Source organism: Octopus bimaculoides, chromosome 1 (genome assembly GCF_001194135.2).
Source record: "Octopus bimaculoides isolate UCB-OBI-ISO-001 chromosome 1, ASM119413v2, whole genome shotgun sequence".
Classification (NCBI taxonomy): Eukaryota; Metazoa; Mollusca; class Cephalopoda; order Octopoda; family Octopodidae; genus Octopus; species Octopus bimaculoides.
The window spans coordinates 99458168-99485705 of NC_068981.1; the positions used below are offsets into that span (position 1 = coordinate 99458168).

The 27538-nt window shown below is 35.3% G+C and overlaps 3 protein-coding genes across 3 annotated transcripts in view; 2 read left to right on the plus strand and 1 right to left on the minus strand.

Moving 5' to 3' along the window:
• Positions 1–1545: 1545 nt before the first annotated feature.
• On the plus strand, positions 1546–3920 carry LOC106872259 (WD repeat-containing protein WRAP73). The gene has a single exon (XM_014919181.2). It carries the CDS (start codon positions 2116–2118, stop codon positions 3460–3462), a length of 1347 nt encoding a protein of 448 aa, XP_014774667.1. The 5' UTR covers positions 1546–2115; the 3' UTR covers positions 3463–3920.
• Positions 3921–6452: 2532 nt separating this feature from the next.
• LOC106872260 (dual specificity protein phosphatase 22-B) lies at positions 6453–19961 on the minus strand. Its single transcript, XM_014919183.2, has 5 exons — positions 19433–19961; positions 15705–15821; positions 13060–13184; positions 12410–12581; positions 6453–10712 (listed from the first exon to the last, which is right to left on the minus strand). The coding sequence occupies exons 1-5, from the start codon at positions 19505–19507 to the stop codon at positions 10497–10499; spliced, it is 705 nt and encodes a 234-aa protein (XP_014774669.1). The 5' UTR covers positions 19508–19961; the 3' UTR covers positions 6453–10496.
• A 2052-nt stretch (positions 19962–22013) lies between these two features.
• LOC106872258 (probable tubulin polyglutamylase TTLL9) overlaps positions 22014–27538 on the plus strand; it is a 57500-nt gene continuing 51975 nt past the window's right edge. Inside the window, exons 1-2 of the mRNA XM_052967190.1 lie at positions 22014–22178; positions 24022–24071. Coding sequence (XP_052823150.1) covers positions 22122–22178; positions 24022–24071 — 107 coding nt within the window. The 5' untranslated portion in view covers positions 22014–22121. The remainder of the gene's footprint in view (positions 22179–24021; positions 24072–27538) is intronic.

The following is a 27538-nucleotide window of genomic DNA, read 5'->3' on the forward strand; positions in this document are numbered from 1 at the left end:
TCGGAGCTTAACCTGTTTTTACTACCTCATTGTGTGTTTGTAATTTTGTCTTTTATGTCGTATTTCATTGTAACTGCATTTAGATTTTTGGAAATTTTTTTCAGAATCATAATCTCCGTATTTTTCCGCATATTTTGAAAAAAAAATTCTGATAAAAGTCAAAAATGAAGGAAATGGGGGTGTGGGGGTGGTAATTTAAAGATGTCGATTTTTGCCAATTTTTTTTGCAGATTCGTATTCCCCGTAGCCGAAAAGTGGGGTCTGTGTCGAAAAAAAAAATTTTGGGGGTGGGAGGGGGGACGTGCGGAAGTCTTGCCAAATTTTTAATTATACTCATCTGTGTGTCTGACACCGATCAGACTGTGCTGTCCCCTCTATGTTAGCAATAAAGAAACAAACCAAGTAGCTTCTTTGTTGTTGTACATATGAGGTGGGAATACTAATATACGAGTTCCATCAATTTGTTTTCACTGTTCATTAAATAGTCATTATGGAATTTTTAATGATTCATTTCACACAATTTAACCTATATTTCCAAGATAATGACTTCTAATTAATATTATATGCCTTATTTGTTAACATAATCTAATAGTATCAAATAGTGTATATTTTTATTTTATTTTTCAATTTAACACACACACACACCATTGCTATAAGGCGGGAACAAGCAACCGATGTTTGAAGAAAGTAAGCAATGCAAAATAGTATTCGTTAATGAAAGTAAATCGATGGGAACCAAGTTCTTCAGTACTAACTTTTTGTCAAAGAGCTTGGAATTGCTAAATTCTTCCATTCACCACAATATACCTTCCATGAAGCTATCTCGTTTCTCTTAGGTGGACTGATGGGAACTGTGAATTCAAAGAATCTCTTCTGAGTGCTTTCATTCACATGAAAAATATCTCTCGAAACCATTTAGATCGAGGAAAATTAAGTATATTATTTTCAGCGGGAACTGTTAATTACTTCAAAATACTACACCAACTTTATACTAATTTCTGCAAGTCCTTCAGTAGTTATTGACGATGTTTATTTCTCGTCGCGATTCTTTGTTCCTTATGTTTTCACAGGTTGTTAGAGCAAGCAATAAATTTTGATTTCTGCTATGGTCATTGAGCAAAATGCACATTTAAAAAAATCCAATTTCCCTCCTCAATGGGGTTTATGAAACCTGTATAAATCTAACGGTGGCGGCGCAATGGCCCAGTGGTTAGGGCAGCGGACTCATAGGATTGCGGTTTCGATTCCCAGACCGGGCGTTGTGAGTGTTTATTGAGCGAAAACACCTAAAGCTCCACGAAGCTCCGGCAGGGGATGGTGGCGAACCCTGCTGTACTCTTTCACCACAACTTTCTCTCTCTTTTCTTCCTGTTTCTGTTGTACCTGTATTTCAAAGGGCCAGCCTTGTCACACTGTTACGCTGAATATCCCCGAGAACTACGTTAAGGGTACACGTATCTGTGGTGTGCTCATCCACTTGCATGTTAATTTCACGAGCAGGCTGTTCCGTTGGTCGGATCAACTGGAACACTCGACGTCGTAAGCGACGGAGTGCCAACAACAACAACAAATCTAACGATATTTATCTCTAAACTCGCGCCCGGTGACATAAGACTCAAGTAGGATAACTCCCAACTGCATTACTTTGACAAGCCAGCGCGACTGGAGAGGCTCATGTTTAGACTTGAATTCTTCTGTTAGTGAATTCGACATTAATTCGATCTACATTATTTTAAAATACTCATGCCACCGTGAAAATGTATGTACACATTTCTAATTCTATCCCAAGACAGTTACGAAATATACCAATGCTTTACTGAAATACTCTATGAAGTGGATATCGCCTGAAGCACAGACATTTTGGGTTTTTATTTGAAATCCTTTATATTTGAATATCAGCTTTCGGTAGAGATATATTTTGCAGATATCTGAGGAATTTCTTAGTATTTCTACTTTGATATTTGTTGTTTTTCATTCTCAGAACAGAAATTTTCGTTGAAAACAAATACTTTAAGTTTTCTTTTTGTATTTGTTTACAAATCTCTAACTGTGATACTTTCGGATTTTATAAATGTATAATATTTGTTTCTAATCGACTAGTCCATATCTTCTAGCATGAATTTCTCTGAACTCTATCGCCAGTCTAATCAACTGTGCGAATTTTCACCGAACGGTGAATTCTTGGCTATTGGTAGCCATTACAAATTAATTATTCGCAATGTTATCACCTCACAAATTGAACATCTTTTCACTTGCATGGATTTTATTCAATACATAGAATGGTCCCGTGATTCAAGTTTGATTCTCTGTGGCATGTTTAAACGAGGTCTTGTGCAGGTATGGTCCCTGAAATATCTTGACTGGTCGTGCAAAATAGACGAAGGATCTGCTGGACTTCGAAATGTTCATTGGGGTCCAGATGGACTTCACATCTTAACCACTGCTGACTTCAACCTTCGTATAACTGTTTGGTCGCTCACCAACAAGAGTATATCATATATACGGTACCCCAAACAGTGCGAAAAGGGGTACGACTACAGTCAAGATGGCCTGTTCATGGCGCTGGCAGAACGCCGCGATTGTAGTGACTTTATAAGTATTTTTGCTTGCAAATCTTGGGAATTAATTAAACACTTTTCTTGTGCTACCGATGACCTCAATGGTTTGAAATGGTCACCTAGTGCCAGAATTTTAGCTGTTTGGGACTCTTTACTCGTGTACAAAATTTTAATGTATTCTGCTGATGGTTATCTTCTTCGAAAATATTCCCCCTATGAACATGCTTTGGGTATAAAATGTGTATCTTGGTCGCCAACGGGACAGTTTCTTGCTATCGGAAGCTTTGACGAAAAAGTTCGCTTGTTGAATAATATTTCGTGGAAGACATCGATGGAGAAGGGTCACCCACTGGTGGTAAAACCAGATAAAGTAACGATATATAAAGAAGAAGTTAGTATGGGCCCTTTACCGACATCTTTTGAGGAAATATCAAGTGCTATGGTGGCACTATGTTCTAAAGAAAGTAAGTATCATATTGTGAAAGAAGCCTTAGAAATTCCCAACATCAAGCCTTCTTTAAACAAGGCTAACCCTGAACTTGGAGTTAGCCAGGTTGAATTCAGCTGCAATTCTCGTTATTTCTACACCAAGAATGACAATATGCCTTGTGTTTTATGGATATGGGATGTCAAAAACCTCTGTTTGTCTCACATTCTCGTTCATTTATCGCCTATTAAACATGTTCGTTGGGATCCAACCTCCGTACGATTGGCTCTTTCTACAGGGAACAAGCAGTTATATATGTGGACTCCATCGGGTTGTTTGAGTGCAGAGATCCCCATAGATGCCATGTTTCAAGTGAACACCCTAAAATGGCATCCTGACGGTAGTGCATTAGTTTTGATTGGTAAAGAAAAGACGTGCATTTCTTATTTAACAGGAGAACAAACGGATGATCAATGACAACCAGTAAAGCATATCAGCTATCTTTTGTAAATTGTTTTCCTATCTATTTTTTATTTTTCACCCCCTCCCCCCTCATATGCAATATAACCAAAACAAGCGAAAATTATCATGAATGAAAATGTGAAACAGTTTTTCTCTTTTTCATTTTAAAATTGATATTTGCAGAACTGAGAAAACTCCAGGAAAATGAACATGTAATTGCCTTATTTTTAATAAGTAATATCTTTTGTAGCATGTTCTTGCTCTGAAATTAGAAACTTTCAGCTGCATTGATTTTGCTCATTTTTAATTTGAGCTTTTATATTTTTAAAAATTCAATTGTATCATAAACCCTTTCTTTTTTTTGTAACATTTTTATGACTGATTAAATTATTTTTTGGTAATAATGTTTTATTTTGTCTATACATCAGAAAACTAATGCATAAATCATATGTATTAAATCTTTGTAACGCCCATTTTATCTTGTGTTGATTTATAATTCAGAGAATGAGTCAACAAATAAGCTTCTACATGCTGCCAAATCTCTCTTATCTCACCATACCATCTTACAACTTTGATGACAGTTACTTGGTCAGGACTGACCTGGGGCTAAACAAAAAATTATTTTATTACTTTATTCATTAAACTGAGGTTATGACAAAGCATTTTCAAAGATTTCTTGATGACAACAATCTTAGTATGTATTTCAGCTTTTGAATTTCCAAGTTACATTTTTGTAAATCAGTGTTTTGAAATGCATATTCAACACACAAGCAAACATGCACATATACACACACTTGACATTTTTCTGTACAGTTTCTGTCTGTAAAAATTCCACTCATAAGGCATTGTTCAACTGAAAGCTTATAGTGAAATACTTGCCTGAGATGCTTCTCGGTAGACTCAAACCCAGAACTACATGGTTGTGAACTACTTCACTACTAAAATCTTTAAATATTTCATATCTCAAAGTAGTATAATTTAACTGGGAGATAGATCACCACCAGAAATGTTGATGCAGCGTCTAGAAATATAGCTAAATATTGTTTTAATAATATATATGAGAGGTGTATGAAAAGTTTTGAGCCTTCAAGGCCTTTGAAGTCTTGTACTTTCATCAGAAGTTGTGTGCCATTTTTAAAAAATTTTTTTTTTTTTTTTAGGCTCAAGACTTTTACACCCCTTGCATATTGACATCTAATCATATTCTCTCATGTTTGCCTGACTGCACAGAAAAAAAAAAAAACGCTCCACTCTTCAGAGTTGTCAAATAATTAGCATTTGGAAAGTCATTTAGCTCTACAAATGATCATTTTAACAAACAATTCCTTTCATAAAGGCATTGAAAAATGAATGTGCAAAAAACTGTGACTTCTTTCTTTGGGGGTATGTGAAGAGTACAGTTTATGTACCACCACTACCTGCAACTATGGAGGAGCTGAAAATTTCGATCACTGAAGCAGTTTTTATGGTAACTCCAGATATGCTACTGAGCATCTGCACCAAACTGGACAATCACATCGATGTTTTCCAAGCAACCAGACGGGTCCACATTGAGTGCCTTTAATGCTACCCTCTACCACAGGAAACTGAATGAAATCCTGCATCTGAAGCTGCTAACTGTGAAAGATTATTTGTCTTTTTGTGGACATCCTGTACATCAAAACTGACAAATAAATCTGAAACTAATGTCTTCTACAATAGTCTTGGGAAATGAAAATTAGAGACATGTCACAAGATTATAAATATTTTGTACATATATGATCATCCTTGCAGACATTACTTGTCCATTTTGTCTTGTGAAGACATCTTCATTATCAATATTTGTTATACTCAGGGCGGTGACCTGGCAGAAATGTTAGCATGCTGGACGAAATGCTTATTGGTATTTCGTCTGTCTTTGTTCTGAGTTCAACTTTGCCTTTCATCCTTTCAGGGTCGATAAATTAAGTACCAGTTGCATACTGAGATCGATCTAATTAACTGGCCCCTCCACAAAAATTTCGGGCCTTGTGCCTAGAGTAGAAAAGTTTATTTGTTATACTCACCTGCAAGGAATGTCACTCATATTATACCCCATACCCTCACAAACGGTCTCTGCACCCCTCTGAACTGCTTAGATTCCTCATTCCTGTTCTCACTATTTCAATCAATCACCTTTCTGTGCCTTTACCCACTGCCTGTTATCATTTCCCAACACCCACCTACTATAGCCCCTTATGTATCTCCACCTTGATCTACTGCTTTGTTCTGTTCTCCTTTCTGAGCCACTCATTTATCTTATACTTTGCCCCTCTGCATACTGGCATTTCCTACCATTTGCACCCCCACCCTTGTTTATCACTCACTATACAAACCTCTGCCTCTATCTGGTACTCTTTTATGAAAGCATCTTCTCTTTCATTCCTTCCCATGATCTATGGTCCTTGTCCTCTTTTATACTCACCTTCTTGCTCCTTGAGTTTACTTTAGCACCCCATAACTACCTTCCTCTTACCTCCTTCAGCCATATATCTCTATAGCAAAACATCTGTGCTTGTCCCTCTATCATACTTGCTATCAAATTCAACAACTGGCATACATCCACTCACTTCCACTCCCAAATATTTCCTTTCAGTAGTTGAAGCTTTTTCCTTCCTTTTCTTCTCTGGTGGCATGAAAAAAAGCACCCTGTACGCTCTGTTAATTGGTTAGCATTAGGAAGGGCATCAAGCTGTAGAAACCATGCTAAAGATGACATTGGAGTTTGATGCAGCCCTGCAGATCATTTATTCCTTGTCAAACTGTCTTACCCATGTCAACAAATAAAGATGTTAAACAATGATGATTATAAATAAAGAAGGCTTAAACACAAAAAGGTATTCACCATAAGTAAGCAATGTCAGAAGAGATCTCTACAGATCTTGTGAACTTCAAACTCTTTGTTGATTGCATCAACAAATCAGAAAACAAAGTCAACTTTCATTTCAGTTTCTTTTGATTTGAACTTTGAAAAACATAACTGAATATTTAGAATAAAGAAGTAATTTATTTCATTAAAATTCAGAAATAAAAATAATCTTTTCAAAAATGATATTTTAAAATAGCTTTCTCTACAAGTGAGATATAATATAGGTGAGAAATAAAAAGAAAAAAAAATATCAATTTCAATGAAGGCAGTGTTGTCTGAGCAAACTTTTGTGGATAACTATTTTTAAACATGTCAATATCAGTAAAACAATGAAAAAATAAATAAATAAATAATTATAAAACCATGGATACATTTCTTACTTTGAACATACTGATTTCTTTTGGTGGGACACATGGCCACAAATTTTTAGGACATAGCTTAATCTCATATAATTTTAACAACTCTGGAAAAATAGAAAGCAAAGATGAACCTGGCACAATTTGATACCAAGAACACAAGGGAGGAAACTAAATATTATAAAATATTTAGTACAGCACCCTACAAAATTTGCTGACATACTGCCCATTTCACTCAGATTAATGATAATTCATAAAAGACAATATTAAAATAGAAGATTGGAACAATATACCAACAATCATACTGTGAATAAATAAATAATTTGCCCAGGGAAGACAGCAAAGATTTCAATATAATAAAAAAGATTTAAAAATAATAACTGAGATATAAAGAAGATATAGTAAATTTATGAGTTAAGATAAGTGAGATCTCCAAATTAAATATTGCAAGTGGTGTCTCAAACACATGAACAACAAAATGGTGCTTGGAATGAAATCTAATTCATTTTAATCAGCATATAAGTGGGGAATATCTGGTGAGTATTTGTGACTGAACTTAATTTAAACAGTAAACTTCACTACACAAAATATTGTGCACATCACCCTATTACTGAGAAGTATTATACTATGTTGTAAGAAAAGGGTAAGGAGAGTTTTGTCACAGATTATTAAGAAGTTGCAAAACAACTGTTTTCCACATTAGATGAAACATTAAGAAGCAGTCAGTTGAAAGTTATGAAATTATCACTGCAAACTAATAAAACTTACCAGAGACCAGACTTGACTCTGCTGTATTCCCCCTTCACCCTGGTATCTGTTAACAGCAAAGTGAACAAGGTATAAGGAGAATCAAGGGTTTGGTTAAGGATACAGCACATTGGCAGTGACTGAATAAGAAATATTAACCTTTCTGCTGACATTCTAATTTTTCAGCTATGGCAGTTTTTATTAAAATAGTGTTTTGGTTTAATAATTTTTTTTTCCAAGTTAGGAGAGGCTAATTATGAAGACTGAAGTGTTTATGGCATAAAATAGTCTCAATTTTCATTAGAGTACAAAAGACCAACATGAGTCCACTGCTAGGAGGCCTTAGTTTATGGATTATTTTACTAAATCAATATATGATAAATTTGAGCTGGAAGTTCACTGACCATTATTAGTTTAAATATGAAATATTTAGAAGATCTGAAACATAATGCCTTGGCTGTGGAGATTGAAATGTGAAAGCATCCTATTGTTCTCTTAAGTAAACAGAAAAACAATTAGGAATCTCTTGCACATCTATTTCAGGATAATTGTTCCTCATCAGAAATATATTACTTTGAATCTAAATCATTTTATATACATATTTGATGTGTCACTGCATGAAACTCTTGGATCTTGAGTCACTCTGTTGCTTCTGCTAAATATTAATAAAAAAATATAAACTTATATTTTGAGTTCCATTTTTCCTGTTTGCTTCACCAAATATATATACATATATATATATATATATATACACAGTAGTTTACATCAGGATATAACATTAATAGCTGTTCAAATGTATATATAATATTTGCATATATGTTAGCCAGGTAATAAACTAGTTATCTAAATGATATACGCTTCAGGTATTCTGAATTATACCATGTTCTATATAAACATATATCATCTAAATTATCTAATTTCGTCTTTGGTCAGTGTTACGTGTTATCAGATTTGGGAATGTTAAACAGACTAGTATCTTATGCAAAAGTAGATTTATATCTCATCTGCTTAATGCTATTTATTAGATCAACAGCAATATGCCAGCTTTATGTATGCACCCATGGCTCAAGGCTACAATGATAATTTTTCCATTTCTAAATAAACATACATGTATGAGTTTTCTTCAAACTGACAGTTTTAACAGTCTAAACTTTTATGAAAATATAATCTCAAGATGAACTGAAAATCTATATGTTAACATTTTCTAGAATTTGGATCACAAAATCTCAACTTTGATACAAGGGTATAACAGGCAAAAACACACACACACTGTTAAATGATGTATTGTTTTTCATTAAATGGTGAAAATAAATTTTTATTCATTTTTAGATACTATATATTATTCTTGGTCGTTCATCATTAAAAGTACTCCAAAAAATATATACAATCAACTTATTACATTAATCTACAACATGTGAAACCAAGTGGAAAATGTGCAGAAAACTGAGAAATGATGGAAGAAAGTAGGAGAAATATGTTATTCAGTCAGCTTCAATGTTAGAGGTTTTCAGGAATATTAGAAATAGTCAGTGAAGACTTCTTAGTGAGAGTGCAAGATTTTAATTTATTGGCAGCTTGTTATGAATTAAAAATTAATAAATATTGAATGAACTATAGTTGAAAGTATCACACATGATTATGACAGGTACCAGATATAAAGGCAACTGATAAAATAATGAAAGAAATGGGTCAAGGCAGAAGATATATTAAAGAAGTTTGCAAAGAGAAGTAATACATGGACAGTGATTTTTCAATTACATTGTCACTGGCAGCACTTAAGAAGATAGCACAAGATTGCTACTTTACAAAATAACAATAATACCTAAAAGTTAAAGGATTTCACAGATTAAGATGACTTATGGTACCATCAAATAATGCAAATTTTTTTTTATTAGTTTTATCTGGAGGAAGGGGCTATACCAAGAATAAATAAATAAATAAGACATATGGTACCATAAACATTCTGCTTAAACTGTTGCAGACTGACATCTACAGAAAAGTCATGAGCAAAGAAAGAGTTCCAGAGGATTGATATTCTGGGAAGAAAAGACCAGGTATAGTGTCTGAAGTAGTTAGTGTGGGGCTGGGGAGGGTTAGATACAATATGGGCAATGACTAGAGAAGAATGAGTTGAGGGATGTACATATGCACATGCGCGCACACACGCTCTCTCTCATATACACACACACACAAGGGAGCAGAGAGAAAAAAAAGTACAAAAAAAATCCCCCTAATTTTTGCAGGTTCAGGGAAAAGGAAAAATCATTTGAAGATTCACTGGAAAGAGGAATAGACAGAACTGAAGAAATGGTTGGCTTTCAATACCAGGGACATCTAGATACTGAATTTTCAACAATTTGACAGATATTAAACCAGGTCATGTTTCTATTTATGAATGTATATATGCACATGCATGTTTTATTTTATATGTTAATGTATTAAAAAAAAAACTAATGAAAAGATACTTGCTACAAAACCAACAAAATTCCACCCTGGGGGATGTTTATTTTTATACCAGTTAGTGAATACTGAAACCAAAAATTTACTTCTATCTGCCAGTCTATCTTCTATCAGACTACAGAATGTGCTGACCATGTACAAAACGGACAAAGCTACACCAATCAAGAATAAGAAATGCAGAAATATCAGACCCTACAACCCAACTCTGCTTAGCATCAGAAGAGTACAATGAACACAATGTGGATAAGGAAACCTTAGAGCAGGACACTGTTAGAGTTAAGTAATGAGGAAGACAATATTCAATCTTGAACACACAATGTTTAGTTCTTAAGTTGTTAAGAACAGCTTGAAAAAACAAACTCCAATTTCAAGCTAAAATTATTAGTAAATGAGAGAAGAATACAAATTTTTTCATCAGGAAGGTAACTTCACTGATTGTTTCATAAGAGAACTTGATAAAACACATTTCATAATACAACATAAATAGAATATAAATGATATTTCTATCAGCTTTCTTCCTTTGAATCATGATCCCAGTAAAATGATATATTTTCTAAATTGTTTTAAGAGAAGGACTTTAATAATATGATGAATTAGTTTCAGGTTTCATTGGATTTTGTCTTCGCAACATCTGTACAGCTTTTGCTTTCTTCAGATGTTTTTTTTCCTTCATTCAGGTTATATACCCAGACAGCAACATCACTGTGGGATCCATGAGCTAAGTAATGTTGATAACATTTAAGAAGCTCCTGACAGCGTTGTTCATCTTTTTTGTTATCATAGTCAGGGTACTTCTCTTTCAAACGTTTCCGAGCCTTGAAAAAAAAAAAAAAAAAAAATTTTTTTAACCAATCAAGTTTGAGAATGGCTGATATATTGAAGAACTGAAATAAAAGTCTTTCACTTGATTATATTTGTCTTTAATACTAATCAATTAAAATACAGGAAAATATAATATTTTACAAAATATTTAATCTCTTTTCAAACAATCATTTTAACACCCATTCTGATATGGTGATCCAGCATTCATGTCACAACTCCATACCAGTACACTAGTCTCTCCTGTGTGCACTGGCCAGTAATGCCTTTCAAACTTTTTCATTTCGCTTGTAATCTATCCTTCATACAAGCTATCATAACTCATCCTGATTACCTCAGTTCCCTCCAGCCCAGCAGTGCTTTTACCATTCAGTTTATAAGACTGATCTTTACAGAGAAAGAAACCCTTTATCAGCAGAGATAACAGTTCTATGAATTTCTTCAACTTTCGTGCACTTCATGCACTTTAATTACATCACCTGTAATAGAGACTATCAATTATGTTTACTGCACAGTTCATAAACTTCAATACAAAAGAGCTCACACTATTAACTACTCCTGTACATAAAGCATGTCTAAAGTCCTGTATTTTTCTATTGATCTAACAGAAATTCTACTGCATCTTTTTGAACCTATTGCTTATATTGAGTATGCAATAGTCAGCTGCTACTCTGTTCCTATATCTCAAGGAAGCTTGGTGGGATTTTTGAGTTTTTGATATTAATTTACATATTGGACCTTTGCCAAATTGTTTTTGGCCCATATATCCAGGTTTAGAACTTCTTTTGCAGTTTTTTTATATTCCATATAAAAGTCTGCATGTATATGGACATTTTTATAATTTTTGCCCTGAAAGCTGTCTACAATGATGATAATATAATCAAATTTTAGATATTCTTTTTTTTATTTGTAACTTTTAAAAAATAAAATATAAAGTAGGATTGAATTGTAAACATGTCTACAATTTTTAATGCGGTAGTACTGCTTCGGGAAGCCAATGTAAAAGCAAATAAAAAGTGATGCCTAAAAAATTCACTTTCATGTTTGATTTAGGCATCTACATATCACTAATGACTATCTCTCCCTAAATTAAATTACTTTTTTCTGATGACAATGGTTATTGCTATCTTACATGTACTGACCACCACTTAATGCCAGCTTATGGCTCAGGAGAGTTGCTAGAGTCTTCTTTGCATACTACAACTGCTAATGGAAAACAGGGTCCTGTCACTAAGAATGTTCAATCTACCACATTCAACAAAAACATCAAATATACGTTTAGTTTCACATAGACACAATATTTTGGGAAATCACTGGAAGAAGCAGACTTCATACAGAAAAAAAAAAAGGTGATGGTGTATGAGAGAAAAAGCTGTTGGAGTATGGTGGTGACAATGATTATTGTTGTTTAGCCTCAAGTCAGCCTTAATTGAGCTGACCTATGGTCAAAGGTATTCTCCCAATTACCATCTAGTCTATATTTTTTTCAGGCATAGTGTATCTAAGACATCATTATTTAATGTATCTGTCTTTTTTTTAAGATGGTAGGATGTGATTTTAGAGAGATTTGACTATTTCAAGCAGACCAAATGACCATGTAGTGGCTTCTTTGATGGCTTCTGATCATGACGATGATGGTGAGATGATAAATCAGAGAGATACATCCCTTTCACCATAAAATAAATTTACTTACAGCTTCCAACCCATTCTCTTCATATTCTCTCAGTTGCTTTTGGAAACCATAGTTTGGGTTAGCACAGTTCCGTGCCCCTCTTATAGCATTCATAGATTCCCTCCAGCTCAGGCTTGTTATCGTCATTATATAGGCTACTGTGAGTGTTACACTTCGTGATACTCCTGACAAACTGGAATTGAGATTAACCAATCAAGTAGACATATCTGGCTAAACTACATCAAAATGAAACTTGAAAACAAAATTTAAAAAAACAAAAAATAAAACAAAAATGAAAATAAGAAAAGGATAAAATTCCAGAAGATACAACTCTGATCATAAATTATTTGGCAAAGTGTTTAGAACAAGGACTGATGAAGTAAGATATTATAAAGGTGACAAAAAAATGAGAAATGAGTGTGTTGGATGGGCTAAAGAAGTGGTATACAATTTGCTTGTTCAAAGGAACAGAGGTAGTTGGTCAGTAGTTGTCTCAGCTTCAAGGGACATAAATCTTATTACAGTAAAAAAGCAAATATATAGAATTGTAGCAGCAACTACAAAATAGTTGTAAATGTCATACATTTTGTAACAAGGTCTTTTACAAGTGAGAAAGCAAATTTTTTTCATTGTGTGCAAAATGTCAATTGATAATTAAAATAAACTCTCACCAATGAATAAGTACACCACCTCCTTCTTGTCTAGCTTTGTGAATGAAGTCTATACTCTCTTCAAAATATTGGCTCAAACACTGTTGGGGATTGTCACTGGCAAAGATACATAGGTAAACTTTATCCTGAATAAAAAAATAAATAAAGCAAGGCTTCAAACTGGGGGAAAAATATATATATGTTTTAGAAGAAAGAAAAGATCTTAAGACCTTAAATGTAAAATATCTTATGTAAAAAAATATCATTTTTATTTAACAACTAAGAATTAGTTGTTAAATTTTAAGAGTAATGAAACTAATTAAAGCCTTGCAAATAGTTGATGTTTCACTTTTCTTCACACTTCAAAGTGCATTAGTAGCAAAAAAAAAAAAAAAAATTATAACTTGGAAATCTGAGATGCCACAGAAGACTTAGTAATTTTAAGAAGCGTGCACTAGACTAGCTTCTTCAGGTTCAGTATTGCAAGACAAGATACTTATAGATTATACAGTATACCACTAATTATGGAAAAACAAAAGTGCTCCCACTATTAACTACTCCTGTACATAAAGCACATATAAAATCCTGTATTTTTCTATTGATACCCCATCTTCCTTTTATAACTTTGAGGATGAATTAAAACTGTCACTAAATAGCCTGTCACTCAATTTACTGTATCTGCTATGACTTGATTGTTAACAGAAGTGTTAATTTGTTATTAATTTACACATTTGACTTTGGCATATATGTCAGGTTTGGAACCTCTTTCGCAGTTTTTTTTTTATATAAAGGTCTGTATATCTACAGAAGTGTTATAATTTTTGCCCTGAAAACTGTCTACAATGATGATAATATAATCATACTAACTACTTTAACTAAGTCAATGATGAGTTATAGGATCATAATCTGATGTTAGTATTTATCACAAGGCAGTGGTTCATAAACAGTTTGCTGAGGCACATTGGATGTTGCAAGGTATATCTAGGTGCACCACAAATTTTTGCAAGTAAAATGTAAGGTCACAGAAAATCCATGCTAATGTTTGAGTGTCATGAAAAGGAGTTATTTTCAATTTCATAAAACATAAAATAAGGAAAGCAATAGTTTTCTTCCATTTGTTTTGTTTTTTTTACTTAATTTTTAATTCTAAAACAGCCTTTATAAACCTACCTTGTAAAGTGCACCAGGATTTTTTTTTCGTTCAATCAACACTGTCACAAAATCAAAAAAGACTGAGAATTATTGCCATAAGGTTTATATGTAGGGTTTCTGTTAGTCAGTATTGACCATGTATCTGTGCATGTATGTGCAGGCCTGGGCAAGCAATTGTCTATATGCGTAAACCTCTCCCACTCCATACCACTGATATTTATCCAAAGGAAAGGCCACTGACTTGAGGCAATACAGCTTGGCATCAGTATCATCACTGGTGTTGTTAGAACACAAAGAACCAGAACAGTTACCACAAGACAACTCACCTAACTTTCTACCAACACTAATTTGCTGCCTTATAAGGTTTATAAGTGCTTTCAGAAGATAAAAGAGAAGCAACATTAACCCTTTAGCATTCAGATAGCTCTTGACATATAAATGTTGATTTATTCACATTGTTTTGAATTAATCATGCATAATCTCATAGTTATGAGATTTTAATGATATGGTTGTTTATTTTTAGAATAACATCATAGAATAGGTGTAAGAAGTCAGATCTGGTCAGTTTAAACATAAAACTGGTAGAATATTTAGGCTGCATATAGCCGGTTTAAATGCTGAAGTTATAATTATTGTAGAAGACGTCATTGATTTTTGTATATAAAAACAGAAATGTATATTATTATTTTTTTTTTGTTTTTAGTTTTTTTTACATCTATATTTAAGCTAGACTATCAAAATATTCATTAATCACAAGAACAACATGAAGTTATTATTCAGGCATTGAAAGAGAAAATGTAAGTGGAAAATGCAACTTTATTTCTTTAGATTCTTAGACTGTTTCCAGCCAATGTTGTAAATACATCATTATTCTTAAATCCTGTCAAGATATGGACTTCACAGGATATGGCAGGACCACAAGTTTGTAGTGGAGAGGCATCAAGAGTGGAAGAGTTAATGAAGATGATTATATTGATTTCAAATTTTGGCATAAGTCCAGCAAGTTTGGGGAAGGGGCTAAGTTGATTATATTAACTCCAGTGCTCAACTAGTACTTATTTTATTGACCCCAAAAGGATGAAAGGCAAAGATGACTTCAGTAGAACTTGAACTCAGAACGAGAAGACAGATGAAATGCCTTTAAACATTTTGCCCAGCATACTAACAATTCTGCCAGCTCACCACCTTAATGAAGATGATCATATTAACTCAGAGTTAAACTAAAACACTGCACTATAAGTTGAAGGTGTCGTTATATATTATTTAGGCGAATTCAGCAAGTATGGGAGACAACTCCAGTCATATTTCAAACTTATAACTCCTCAGCAAAGCATGAATTTTTAACACAATAGCTGAAGAAGTTTTAAGAGAATCAGATGTACCATATTCCACATAAAAAGATGTACACTATTCCACATGAGCACACATAAAACTGTTACTTCGTTTAGATACCATAATTACTTCAGGATTGTGTAGTTAATGTTAAAGAAAACTACATAAAATGACCAACTCACAGCAAGCAATGGTTTGGCATTGTCATGAACAGCTAAAATATGAGTAACTTGATTTTCTTTTTGTGCCTTTTCTTCTTTAGAATCATAGAAGTTTCCAATGTAAACTCCATCAAGAATCTGAAAAGAAACATTTCAAAAGAACAATAAAATTAATAGAAACAAATAATACACAGATATACCCCTTCACTCCTATAATACATTTAATGAAATGATACTTGAAATTTACCTCAATTGAACAATTTCTTTGTCCATGCTGTTATCAATAACATTTTTATATTCATATTTCGAATAAAATACTCTGCGTTGTGCATTTCAATTAATATTGAAAATAAGAAATAATTGATGAATTTAATAAACTAATTAAATATCATTATTAAGCTGGTTTTAGATAATAACTTAACAAAAGCATTTTAAGGTTGGTGATGCTGGGTAAGTTGGTATCAAAAGTGTTAAGAAGTTACAAGCTTTTACCAGGTTACGTGTTGCATAAGTGATTCTTATCATTTAATTAACATTTTGCACAGAGATAGTTTGCACAGCCAGACCAGCTGATAATTCCTGTTCATGTCTATCACTCTCTTTTATGATATGCACTTGAAGTTTATTTCTCAGAAAAAATAATAAAGGCTAACTGTAGGATGACAGACTTTCTCATTTACATCCTATAGTATTTTACATTTGAAAAGATTAATTCCGACTGAATATGTTTTGAAAAGACCAAATATACCACTGGCTGCTGTTTCCAACCACAAAAATAGATTTGCAGAGCCTTATCATGTTGGAAGAGCTTAGTAAAAGATACAGTTCTTAAGGTGATGAGTAACCAGTCAGATGCAATGTTAATTTTAGTGAAGCTGGTGACCTTACCAGAGACAATGAAGAAAACTGACAGACCAATCAGTTTTCAGTGTTGTCCATCTCCTACACTGTAGACTGCCTCTTATGAAAATAGAAGAGGATGCTGAAGAATTGGGTAATGACAGTGTGATAGAAATAACAGCTATCTTTGGAAATTTATGACTAAGTAAATTAACCAACAAGATGGTAATGTAACTGTGTTAGTTAAGTCCTGCCTGAATCTCATAATATTTTCTATTTCTTCTTGAGGAGAAAAGTGGCAAGAGCCCTAGAGCCTGTGCACAACTAAAGCCCCATAAGAAAATTAATATATTGGGTAACTTTAAATTAGTCTCAATCTCTGCCACCTACATTTGAGGTATCTCAAATAATATTAGTCCCCACATTTACTACAGAAATATATGTTCTCCACCCCTATCCAAAATGGATCTTTACATCTGTCTCGAAAAATAAGTTTTTTCACAATATATAATTTCATGTAACATATATATCTCATGTTTTAAAAAAGGTATATCATGTCCTTACATGTCATACGTTGCAACCAAAAGGATCAGTATCAATCAAGAGGGTACCCTACTGCAAAATACTGCCTCAAAATGTCCCTTCCAGTACATGCCAGTATTCAAAATGGACACAAAAGTGATGGTATTTGTGTTTGCATGATTAGGTAGTGGTATATTGCAACTATTCCTAAGACAAGAACAGTTGACACCATCTGATATAGGGCTGCATGTACTAGGGCCCAGTCAAGGCATAGTTATGTGTTACTAATTGTTCACTGTGCTAAATGTAATAGTTTAACCAGACAAAACTTTCCAGTGCCTGTTCTCCAAATCATAAATCAAATGGTGCAAAGGAGAGCAAACAATGGTTTGTATTTTGTCTTGGAAATTGCTTGCCTTGTAAGATTTTCTCTTTTACAGTAGATTCACAACTGCAAAGGCCACAGTCAGTTATGGCATCTAAACAAGGATGAGATAGAGAACACTAAACGGAGTAAGACGTTTGACAGATTGTCTGAACATGAAAACAGTACAGTACACAGAATCTATTGTCTAGCATTAGTGAGAGTTGGGGAAGAGGTTAGAGAATGATACAGGGATTAGTTTGAGGTCTCACAAAGGAATCATACGAGAGACTGAAAAATTACAAAATGTACTTACGGAGAATAATTAATGTGGACATTTTGGTTAACCTTCAGTTAACTACAACTATTTTTTTTTTCATTTCTTTGCCAGGGTCAGAAACTGGAGGTTAACCGAAATTTTTTTTAGGCAAAGAGGACATGCTTTCCATGAATTGGCAATTATGGAATTACATCCATAATGCAAACTTCTTGGGAGTCATAGAACTCATTATGAAATGCTAGGCTCATTATGATCTGTCCAAGTCAAACATACAGCAAAGGTTAGAGATTTACAAGAAAAGACGGGATCTGCTATAAATTTAGTATTACTCAGCATCATCTCAAATTAAATTCACCAGTAATTGTGTGGATTATTAAGTTCAGAACTATCTAAACTACTCCGTGGTGGAGTAGGCAACATTCGCATTGCTAAGGATGATTTTAAACTTTTTTAGTCATTGTAAAATGAAGATTAAATGATCAATGTAATGAATGGATGGTTGGAGGGACGGATAGGCGGACAGTCAGTCAGACAGAAACAAACATGAAAATGTTACTATAGGCAACATTAGCTCATAAGCAGTGTTTAACACAAGGTTTCTTTTGAAGCGTTAAACAATTTCGAATATTACTGGATTTGTCAAATGTTACGAATTTTATGTTTACATTCTTCAGGTTCATAATTTCTATAAAACTGGTTCGCAATCTTCAATTTGCAAAGAACCAGTGAAAATATATAAAGAGACCATACATTTGTAATGTGTATCGGTTATCAGTAAACAGAATGAGTAACTGTAGCAGTCGATCGATAACTGGCGGGTAGCACGGTTAGTATAGGAGCAGTAATAGGTTTTATTGATACATGTTTACAGCAATATTCCAGTGGTGGGTACTGAAACACTGAGAGTCATACGAATGTCACAAGACATCAGATCCACTGTAATTCATTTATTGTTATTGTCAAAAGTCATTATTATTATATATTAGAAATCAATACTAGGGTTAATGTAATCGCTCAACGGCTCCCTCAAAATTGTTTGCAGCGTGGCTAAATTAGAAACATTATTAATAGTTACACATTTGTATTTTGTATATACATAATTTTCCCTACCCTTTTTCATTCATATAATTCAGTGTAAGCCCCTCCTACACTTTTTTGTGACATTACCTTGTAATGTCACTTCATCGTCGCCCTTATGGCAATAATAAAAGACAACATTATTATAATTATTATCGTCATCATCTGCTAGCCATGATGTAGTCGTAGTTGTCATCACATTGACTCAATTACCCTCGAAAATACTTATATCAGGGTAGGAACGATTCATATTGACAATCAAAGTTACGAAAAGATAGTTATTTTAACTATTTTGAAGAGAAACCAAATTCTACAGAGAAATATTTTAAGGGCGAGAGAAAAGATGCTTAAAGAGATAATCAAGAAGTAATTAAAATCAGTTGTCTGGAAGTTATAATAGTGAAAATCAAATAAAAAGAAAGAACGATTCATTTGACGAAGGGAGAAATATTCACACCTATTGTTTATTATTTCATGACGTTATTTCTAGATAATATTTGTATATTTTCTAAAGTAAATTATTCTCTAAGTTTCATTTTCTAAAATCAAATGCTTTTGAAATCATATTTAAAAAAACATTACAGTTGTAAAGGAATAAATGTTATTATAAACTGTAAGAAGGCTGTGCTTTATAACCATCAAATAAACAGTAGAGTTATTGCTTACCTTGCTCATTCCAGACCCCATGAATCTTCTGCTTTTGACTCCCGCTAAAGACAAGACACGTTCAAAACACGCCATGTTCGAACGAGCTCTTTCTCTCGCTTTTATACTCAGACTATTCTCTCCTACTCATCTCTCCCCCTTCGCTTTAATTTGTTATATTTGCCTCATACTCTCCTCTTCCAACTTTTCCTTTTCCCTCTCACTATCCATCTCTACTATCCCTACTCCGACAGCTCCTACCCTCACTCTTTAACTTTCAGTATTCTCGCTTTAAACTTTTCTTTGGCAAATAGATTATGTAACGGACTCCTTTCTTCCATCTCTTCTCCCATTTCCTTCGTTTTCACTTCCTTTATCTTTCTTTCCTCTATTTCAGTCTTCTTCCTTTTCCCTATACTCTCTCCTTTTTATTTCTTTTTATATTGTTTTTCTTTTCTTTTCATCTCAGGCAATGAATCCTCGCTTTGTTTCTATAGTGTACTTCCTTTCTTCCTTCTCTTCCCCTATTTTTCTTTTCTCTTTTCACAATGCTGTCTCCGTTTTCCTCTCTCGCTTATCTTGGTAATAAACTATTAATTTGTCATCAATTTTTCTCTCACTCTTTATTTCCTCCCCTTCTTTAAGTGTCTGTTAATATAAACGTAATGTGATCAGTAACCATGGAAACGACAGCAACAAAGTATATAGTGTTTACAATCTACACATTGACCATGGTTTATTAGCTGTATGATATTTATTGACTAGTTAAGAAGAGTTTATCACGGCCTAGATCTCTTAAGTGTAATACTGCGGCCCTCGTCGAGCGGACTTAACATCAAGAGCATTTCAGCCACGCCCCTCTCGTCTTTGTTTACACTGAGGCCTGCAAAGCAATGCAAATTTTAATTTTAAACCTAGGTAATCCTGAGATTGGCATCACTCATAACCTTTGTAAGGCATCCCAGGCTGGTTTGAATATCTGTGTCAACGGCTGCAGGAAAAATAGAATAAAATAAAATGTAAAAAAACGTGGATGAGGAAACAATTCTAGATGGCTGTGGCAGGTATGGAAATGGTTACACGACAGATTTCATTACTCTGTGGGAAGAAGTGGAATCGATCTTTAAACATTTATGAAAAATAGTGGCTTTATATTTGCTATTTACTGCAAAAACAGAACTCAGTAAAACCGGTCAGTGAAATTTGCACAGCAGTTCAAGCGCAGACAAGTAGAATAATTAATAAATTCATAGTAAATTCACGGTGTTTTTGGTTAATTTGAAACGTAAGTTATACCCGTTAACTTGATAAATCCTGTCAGCGCATGTACTGTTATGCAAATTTGACTAACCGGTTGAGATGAGTTCTAATTTGTATACAGTGTAAAATAGATGCTTGTTTGCTTCACGCTCTTGTTTGATGGGGCTGGAGTCCTCCCAGGTTAGTGGTCCCAGAGGCGTCATCATGCATAGGGCCGACCTGGTCCACCAGTGCTCTCCCATCGCTGGCGGTTTCGTGGCAGCCCCTCTGCATCTTCCAAGGTGACGTCGAGCCTCAGGAGATCTTCTACAATGACGTCCAGCCCTCTGGTGAGGAGCCTACCACGAAGCTTCTTCCAGCCTACAGCTGCTGCGTCGAATGAAAATAAAGCGGGAGACAGAGGTCATGTCTGTATCAGCGCATGCGATGGGAAGCTATGAGGTATGAAGTAGATATAAACTACTAATTTCTCTGTAGACAAAAGATGGGCATTCTTTCTCCGATGAAAGACTAAGAAGACTAGAAACTGTCAGATCTATCTAACTTTTTCTGCCATCAGGTCAAAAACCAACCAGTGGTGGTTTACTTCTCGCGACGAGACTAAAACCGGGATCTTTTCGTTTTGACACATAGGAGGCCTGATTGTATAGATGTTTTATATGCCAATTGAGAATATCACAATTTTATTTATTTATATATTTATTTATTGGCAATTAATAACAAAAAAAGTTACGAGCCTTAAATTCATTAAGTCAGCTATAGTTATAAGGGAAATATAGACTTACAAATTTTTAATTCCGACTCCCAAATACTACAAAAACAAGCAAAATCTAAATGTAATTGTAGAGATACGACTAGGTGTTCTTTGAAGGGAAATTGTCAAAAATATAGTATACAGAACAGGTATAAAATCAGCTAACTGTACAGTAAAAACGTACATCGGAAGTTACAGGATGTTGCACAAGCACATGGCTCTGAGAGCACTGCTTTTTAAAAGAGAAACAGCCGAAAGCTAATGGAGCCGGTTATGTCATTCACTAATGGATATTACGATCTGTACTCTCTTAATGCTTTACTTTAAAGCATGAGTATAACAACTGATTATTAGTATCACTATGCCTAAGCGAAATAATGTTTTGTGTGTGTGTGTGCGTGCGTGCGCGCGCATGTATATTTCTCTTATACACACGCACACACACAGACAGACAGATTCGCGCACACATTCACACACACACACACATATAAAGAGACAAAGAGACAGACCGCGCGCGCACACAGACAAATTATATAAACCTTCCTGTTGATAATATGCACAGTAAAAAAAGTACACGTACTCGTAAAAAAGAAAGGTTGGATCTAAATGTATTTATTGAAACTAACGCTAAAATAAATGGTGGAATTGCACGGTTATTATAAAAACTATAACGTTGTTGGAAGTTTGTAGTGAAACATGAACTATAATACCGCTTTTGAAATAGTTTTTCTGACGCGTTTGATTCTTGAGAAGGTATAGATACACTTATGTAATACTGGATGTGGAGTTTTAGGAGATAACATCTTTGAAATCTATATTTTTTGTTAGACGTTCGTTACTTCTATGTTGAGAGTTGTAATTTAATACCTTTATCTTTCCGACAAGAAGTGAATGCTCCGAAGATAACACTGTCTATATTGTCCAAAAACTTGAGTTACTACATCTGCATGGGTACACATATGTGTATATGTGTGAGTGTGTGTGTGTATTCACATACATATACACATATGTGTATGCGCCTAGATGTAGTGATCAGTTTTGGGGCAATATTGACAATGCTTTTCTAGAGCGCGTTCATTTCTTGACATGTGTATATGTATGTATGTATGTATGTATGTATGTATATTCTATTTTTTAATTATTATAAATCTTCCACTGAGGAGGGAGCCGGTTTCCAACAAAGATACAAGGCTCCGTCTTTGAGATGTAGTTTACACAGACAAATTCACGTTTGGAACTTGAGAAAAGTCTTGCATATTTTTACTGTTCCACTCACAGATTGCACTTGTAATGTACGAATTAGCTAGTCGATTTCTCTTTCTGAAAATCCCAGTTTATCCAGATTCTCCTCCAAGCATTTACCAACAAAACCAAGTGCTCCAATTATTATTGGTATGAATATGAATTTATAGTCTGGATATAGAAGCTGGAAGTTTATAAACTTTATACAATATCATAACCTCTACTATTGAAATAATAATATATAGGAGTTGAACGATATGTTATGGAACTGAGCCTTACAATTATTTGGATATATTTTTTCTGGTGCATAAATACTTATCATCTCTCTCTTTCTCTCCTCTGTGTGTGTGTGTGCGTGCGCGTGCGCATGTGTAATCCAAATAATAAGACAAAGAAATACTTCAACACATCTTTAATGATCAGTTCCAATTGATTCTGTACCAAATCTGCTTGCAACGCCAGTTTAAGCAACAATTCGAAGCGAAAATTTACGTAATGTTTGCAGTTTTAGACATTAAAGTGGCATTTCATCAGACTTGCATCAAAGGTGGGCTCTTACATTGTGCCAATGTAAGAGCGCACCTTTTGATGCAAGCCTTCACTAAATCCACACGATGGTTTCACCGTCATGAAACAAGGATTTTCTACACTTAAAGAATTTCGGTGTTAGTCTGAGTTTTGATTGCTCAGAACTCGGGTTGAGTGTTTCATTGGAAATACCCTATCTTTAAATCCTGCTAGGACCTCTTATATATATATATATATATATATATATATATATATAGGAAACGTGTCTCCTCTCCCCTTAAAAACGAACTGCATGAAACTAGAGCTTTCTGTCTTTGTGTAAATACTTTGTCTCACCATCACATAATATCTCTTCAACATAGCTAAATCTTCACCACAAGTCTAGTTCTCCACTTCAAAGCCAAAAACTACGACCAACCCTTTACAAATCCTAAATGAAACCCATAATGGAATACTATTTCCGCAGCTGGGATGGTGCTGTTATTACACATGCATACATCCTACACTGCATTTAAATAAAAATCCCTCGAATGATCGACATGAAGTTGCTCACCAACACACTCCAACTCTGTTCCACTTTTCCTATTCTATTAACTCCACTTACAATAAAATTCTTCTCAACAGTGATGGCTGCTCTCGTGTCACCTTTAAACTCTGTCACCTTTAAACTCATTTTTTCTTCCCTTCTCGTGACTTATAATACCCACATTCTAGGTCCTACACTGACTACTTCACCCAGGCTTTCTTCCCAGAATGTCAGTCCTCTAGAATTCTTCTATCCTGTCTGTTTTTCCTTACATTGTCATCTTGCATCTTTTTTTTGAAGAGAAACATTAACTGGAGCCAAGAATTAACTGTTGTGGCAATTGTATCAAGGTAAGAGAATATTTCTATTACAAAAGTAGTGGCTCTCACCACAATGAGATTCAATCGATTTTAAAGAAACCAACCCTTTGAGATTAAATAGTCATAATATGCCGTTTTTCCCTCTCACATATTATCTACGTCTGTAAGAAGACCGGAGGTTGAGGAGGGGTAGTAGTTTTGCTCCGAAAAAGCTTGGCTCTGCTGACAAATACAATCTTTGTAGACCCAGAAGGTGGGCTGGTCGTTCTAGACTTGAAGTACAGAGATTAGGCTTTCAGATTAGTTGGCATTTATGCGCCGAGTCTTAAAAGCAAACAGACTGATTTCTATCGACGCCTGTAGAACTTTCTCGTGACGTCGAAGACATTAGTGGCGTTAGATTTTAACACTATACTGGATGCACGCCAGGATTGTGCTGGCTCAATTAATAGGAAGGAAAACATGCACCTCATCGATCTGCTTGAGCGGTTTCAGCTGGCAGATCGTTACAGACTTGATCACCCTAGCGTCCCAGTGTGAACCTGGAGTAATGGCGACGAGTCGTTCAGGTCTCATATAGATAGAATAACAGTTCGTACTAGAGATAAGTCTAGTTTTAGTTGTCCTCAGTTTGTTCTGGTCTCCTACACGGATCACAAGCTAGTGATGTGTAGGGTGAACATAAATAGAATACATAGATAGGGATCTGGCTAGTGGAAGCTAAACAAGACTATTTTGTCTTATGTGGCATACCGCAGTCAGATTAAGGAGGCACATGTTAAATGACAGGTGGTGATTTGCCCTCAAACGAGCCATTCGACTTGAGTCAATTAGATTTAGCCAACAGCTAAGTTTAGAGTAGAAGGGAATCTAGTCAAGGATTTAGAAGAGGCGTTAAGGTTGGGCTCTGCATCCCAAGTTTTGACAGCGAGATCGGCCTTGGACAGACACCTCAAAATCAAACACGAGGGATGCAGAGTTCGGGTTAAAGTACGTGCATTGGACCGCGAAGGAATTAACGTTGCCGGGTGAGCCCGTACAGTAGAGACCCAGCGTGGCAATGATGCCGCAATTGGATTTTTGGTCGATGAACAGGAACGTTTGATTGAAGGACAAGATGAGATGTGTGAGGTCTCTTACATTGCCGAGTTGTTCGGGAGGAGTGAGGCGCTGGACCATGGTGAGCCCCTTCGGGACTTCCTGATTGGTGGTCCGCGTCTCTGGGCACGAGAGGCTGAGTGCTGTGAGGGACCGATCACGGCTAAAGAGGTTATAGAGGTACTGTCCGAGTGCCCCCCGGGACAAGTCGCGGGTATTTGATGGACAACCCTACGAGTTTCTCAAAAGTATGCCAGACTTGTTCGGGCACCTACTGGCCAGCGTCTATGCCAAATGGCAGCAGAATGGGAGAATTCTGAAGGCTGCGAGCCGGTGGGTGGTGACGTTGATCAGAAAGGATCTGAGCAAGGGGAACATTATTGATAACTTTAGGCCCATAACTCTGTGAAACACACAGTTAAAGATATTGGCACGGGTCGTGGGCAGCCTTGTTGGGGAAGCGCAAACATGCGCCATCCCAGGCAGGACGATACACGACAATCTCCACCTCATACACTACACCTTAGAGCGGGTGGGTAAAATATCTGGCAAAGGTGGGGACCTGGTACATTTAGACTAGTCTAAAGCGTTCGATAGGGTTGACCATCGGTACCTGGCGGCGGTTCTCGGAGTGGCCGGTCTAGACCCAACTTTCTGAGGCTGGATCGCTGCTTTGTACAGCAACATCGAGTCTGCCGTCCGGGTGAACGGTTTCTTTTCGAAACCGTTCGACATTAAGCGTTCTGTTCGCCAGGGATGGCCCCTGTCTCCGCTTTTGTATGTGTTGGCTCTTGAGCCATTGCTGCGAAGGATGGAGGCATCTTGCGTGATCTGAGTTGTGCAAGAACTGCGACCGCGTATGCGGATGACATCACCATCATCGTGTCAGATGAAAGGCAGCTACCTTGTGTAGAAAAGTTACGAATGAACGGAAATGACTAAGTGCAGCCATCTAACGACAAAAGGGGATACGTCAGATAATGGCGGTGGGTCAATTAACCCGGTGATGTATAAAATATGGAATTTTTAATTATTATCTCGATTTCTGTAAAAGTTTTAAAATTTTCATTCGATTTCATTACATTTGTCATTTCATTATAATCACACTGTGTATGTTCGCTTGTCTGTCTTTGTGGTGTCTCCACTGTGTTGGGCCCTGTGTGGCCAATAAAAGAAACTGAGATGAGAAATCGCAGGAAGTCGAAAGGTGTCGTTCGTAGAGTCACAGGAAATAGTTGAAAAGTTGTTATAGTTCGTTGAGTTGTTTTGGATTGGTTACAGTTGTTGGCAGAGTATTTGGGAATACATCAAATGGAGACAGCTGGTGTCTACCCCATACCGTGGTATTATATATGACACTGTATTAGTGAACGACAATAAGGTAACATATATAGAAACCACGTTATAAAAGTGGCGACGAGTGATTCGAAGGTTACGTTGGTCATTAACAATTTTTTATGATACAAAAAATTCGTTAGTTATGGGAGACCTACTAGCTGACGTATTACAGTTGCAGGAGTTGCACCAACAACTACAACACAATCAGTTCTGGAACTGATGTTGAGGTGGTCGGGAAACACTTCAAGTTCGTTTTCTCCAGATGGCTTAGCGAATGTTATAACTGAATTTAGTTATAACCCAGAAGAAGGTATAACCTTTTCGGTGTACTTCAGTAGATACGAAGAAATATTCAAGGAAGAATGCAAGTGTTGGACAGACGATGAAAAAGTGAGACTACTGTTACGGAAACTAGGTCCTTCAGAACATGAAAAATACTGCAATTTTGTCTTACCTAAAAAAAAAAAAAAAAAAAAAAAACATGTTTCGAGGAAACAATTGAATTGCTATCCAAAATGTTCAGCGATAAGAGTTCCCTGATTAACACTAGCTGGGAGTGTTGGAACCTAGTAAAAGAAGAGGACGAAGATTTTGTCATTTATGCCGGAATCGTAAATAAAATGTGCGAAAAATTTAAACTGAAGGAATTATCTCCGGATACGTTTAAATGCCTCGTCTTTGTGCAAGGTTTGATAGCAAACAAAGATGCAGAAATACGTGAACGGATTCTTACAAAACTAGAACATGAGGACCAGAATTTAATCCTCAGGCAGTAGCAGAGGGATGTCGAAGAATTATCAATTTGCGACAGGATGTAAAGAAGATTGAAGAAAAAATTTCTAAAGTACAGACATGTCAACCGGGAATAAATAAAGAAAAAGGAATGTCATGGCGAAGTTCATGCTATGGGTGTGGAGGTCTGTATTTTAAGAAAGACTGCCCATTTCAAACATGGAAATGTTTTAGCAGTCAAGAATAGGACATAAAAACTCGCACTGCACAGCGAAGCAAGAAAGGTTGGAAAAAAAATTCTTCCAAAAAGGTTTTTTCAATGGAAAGTC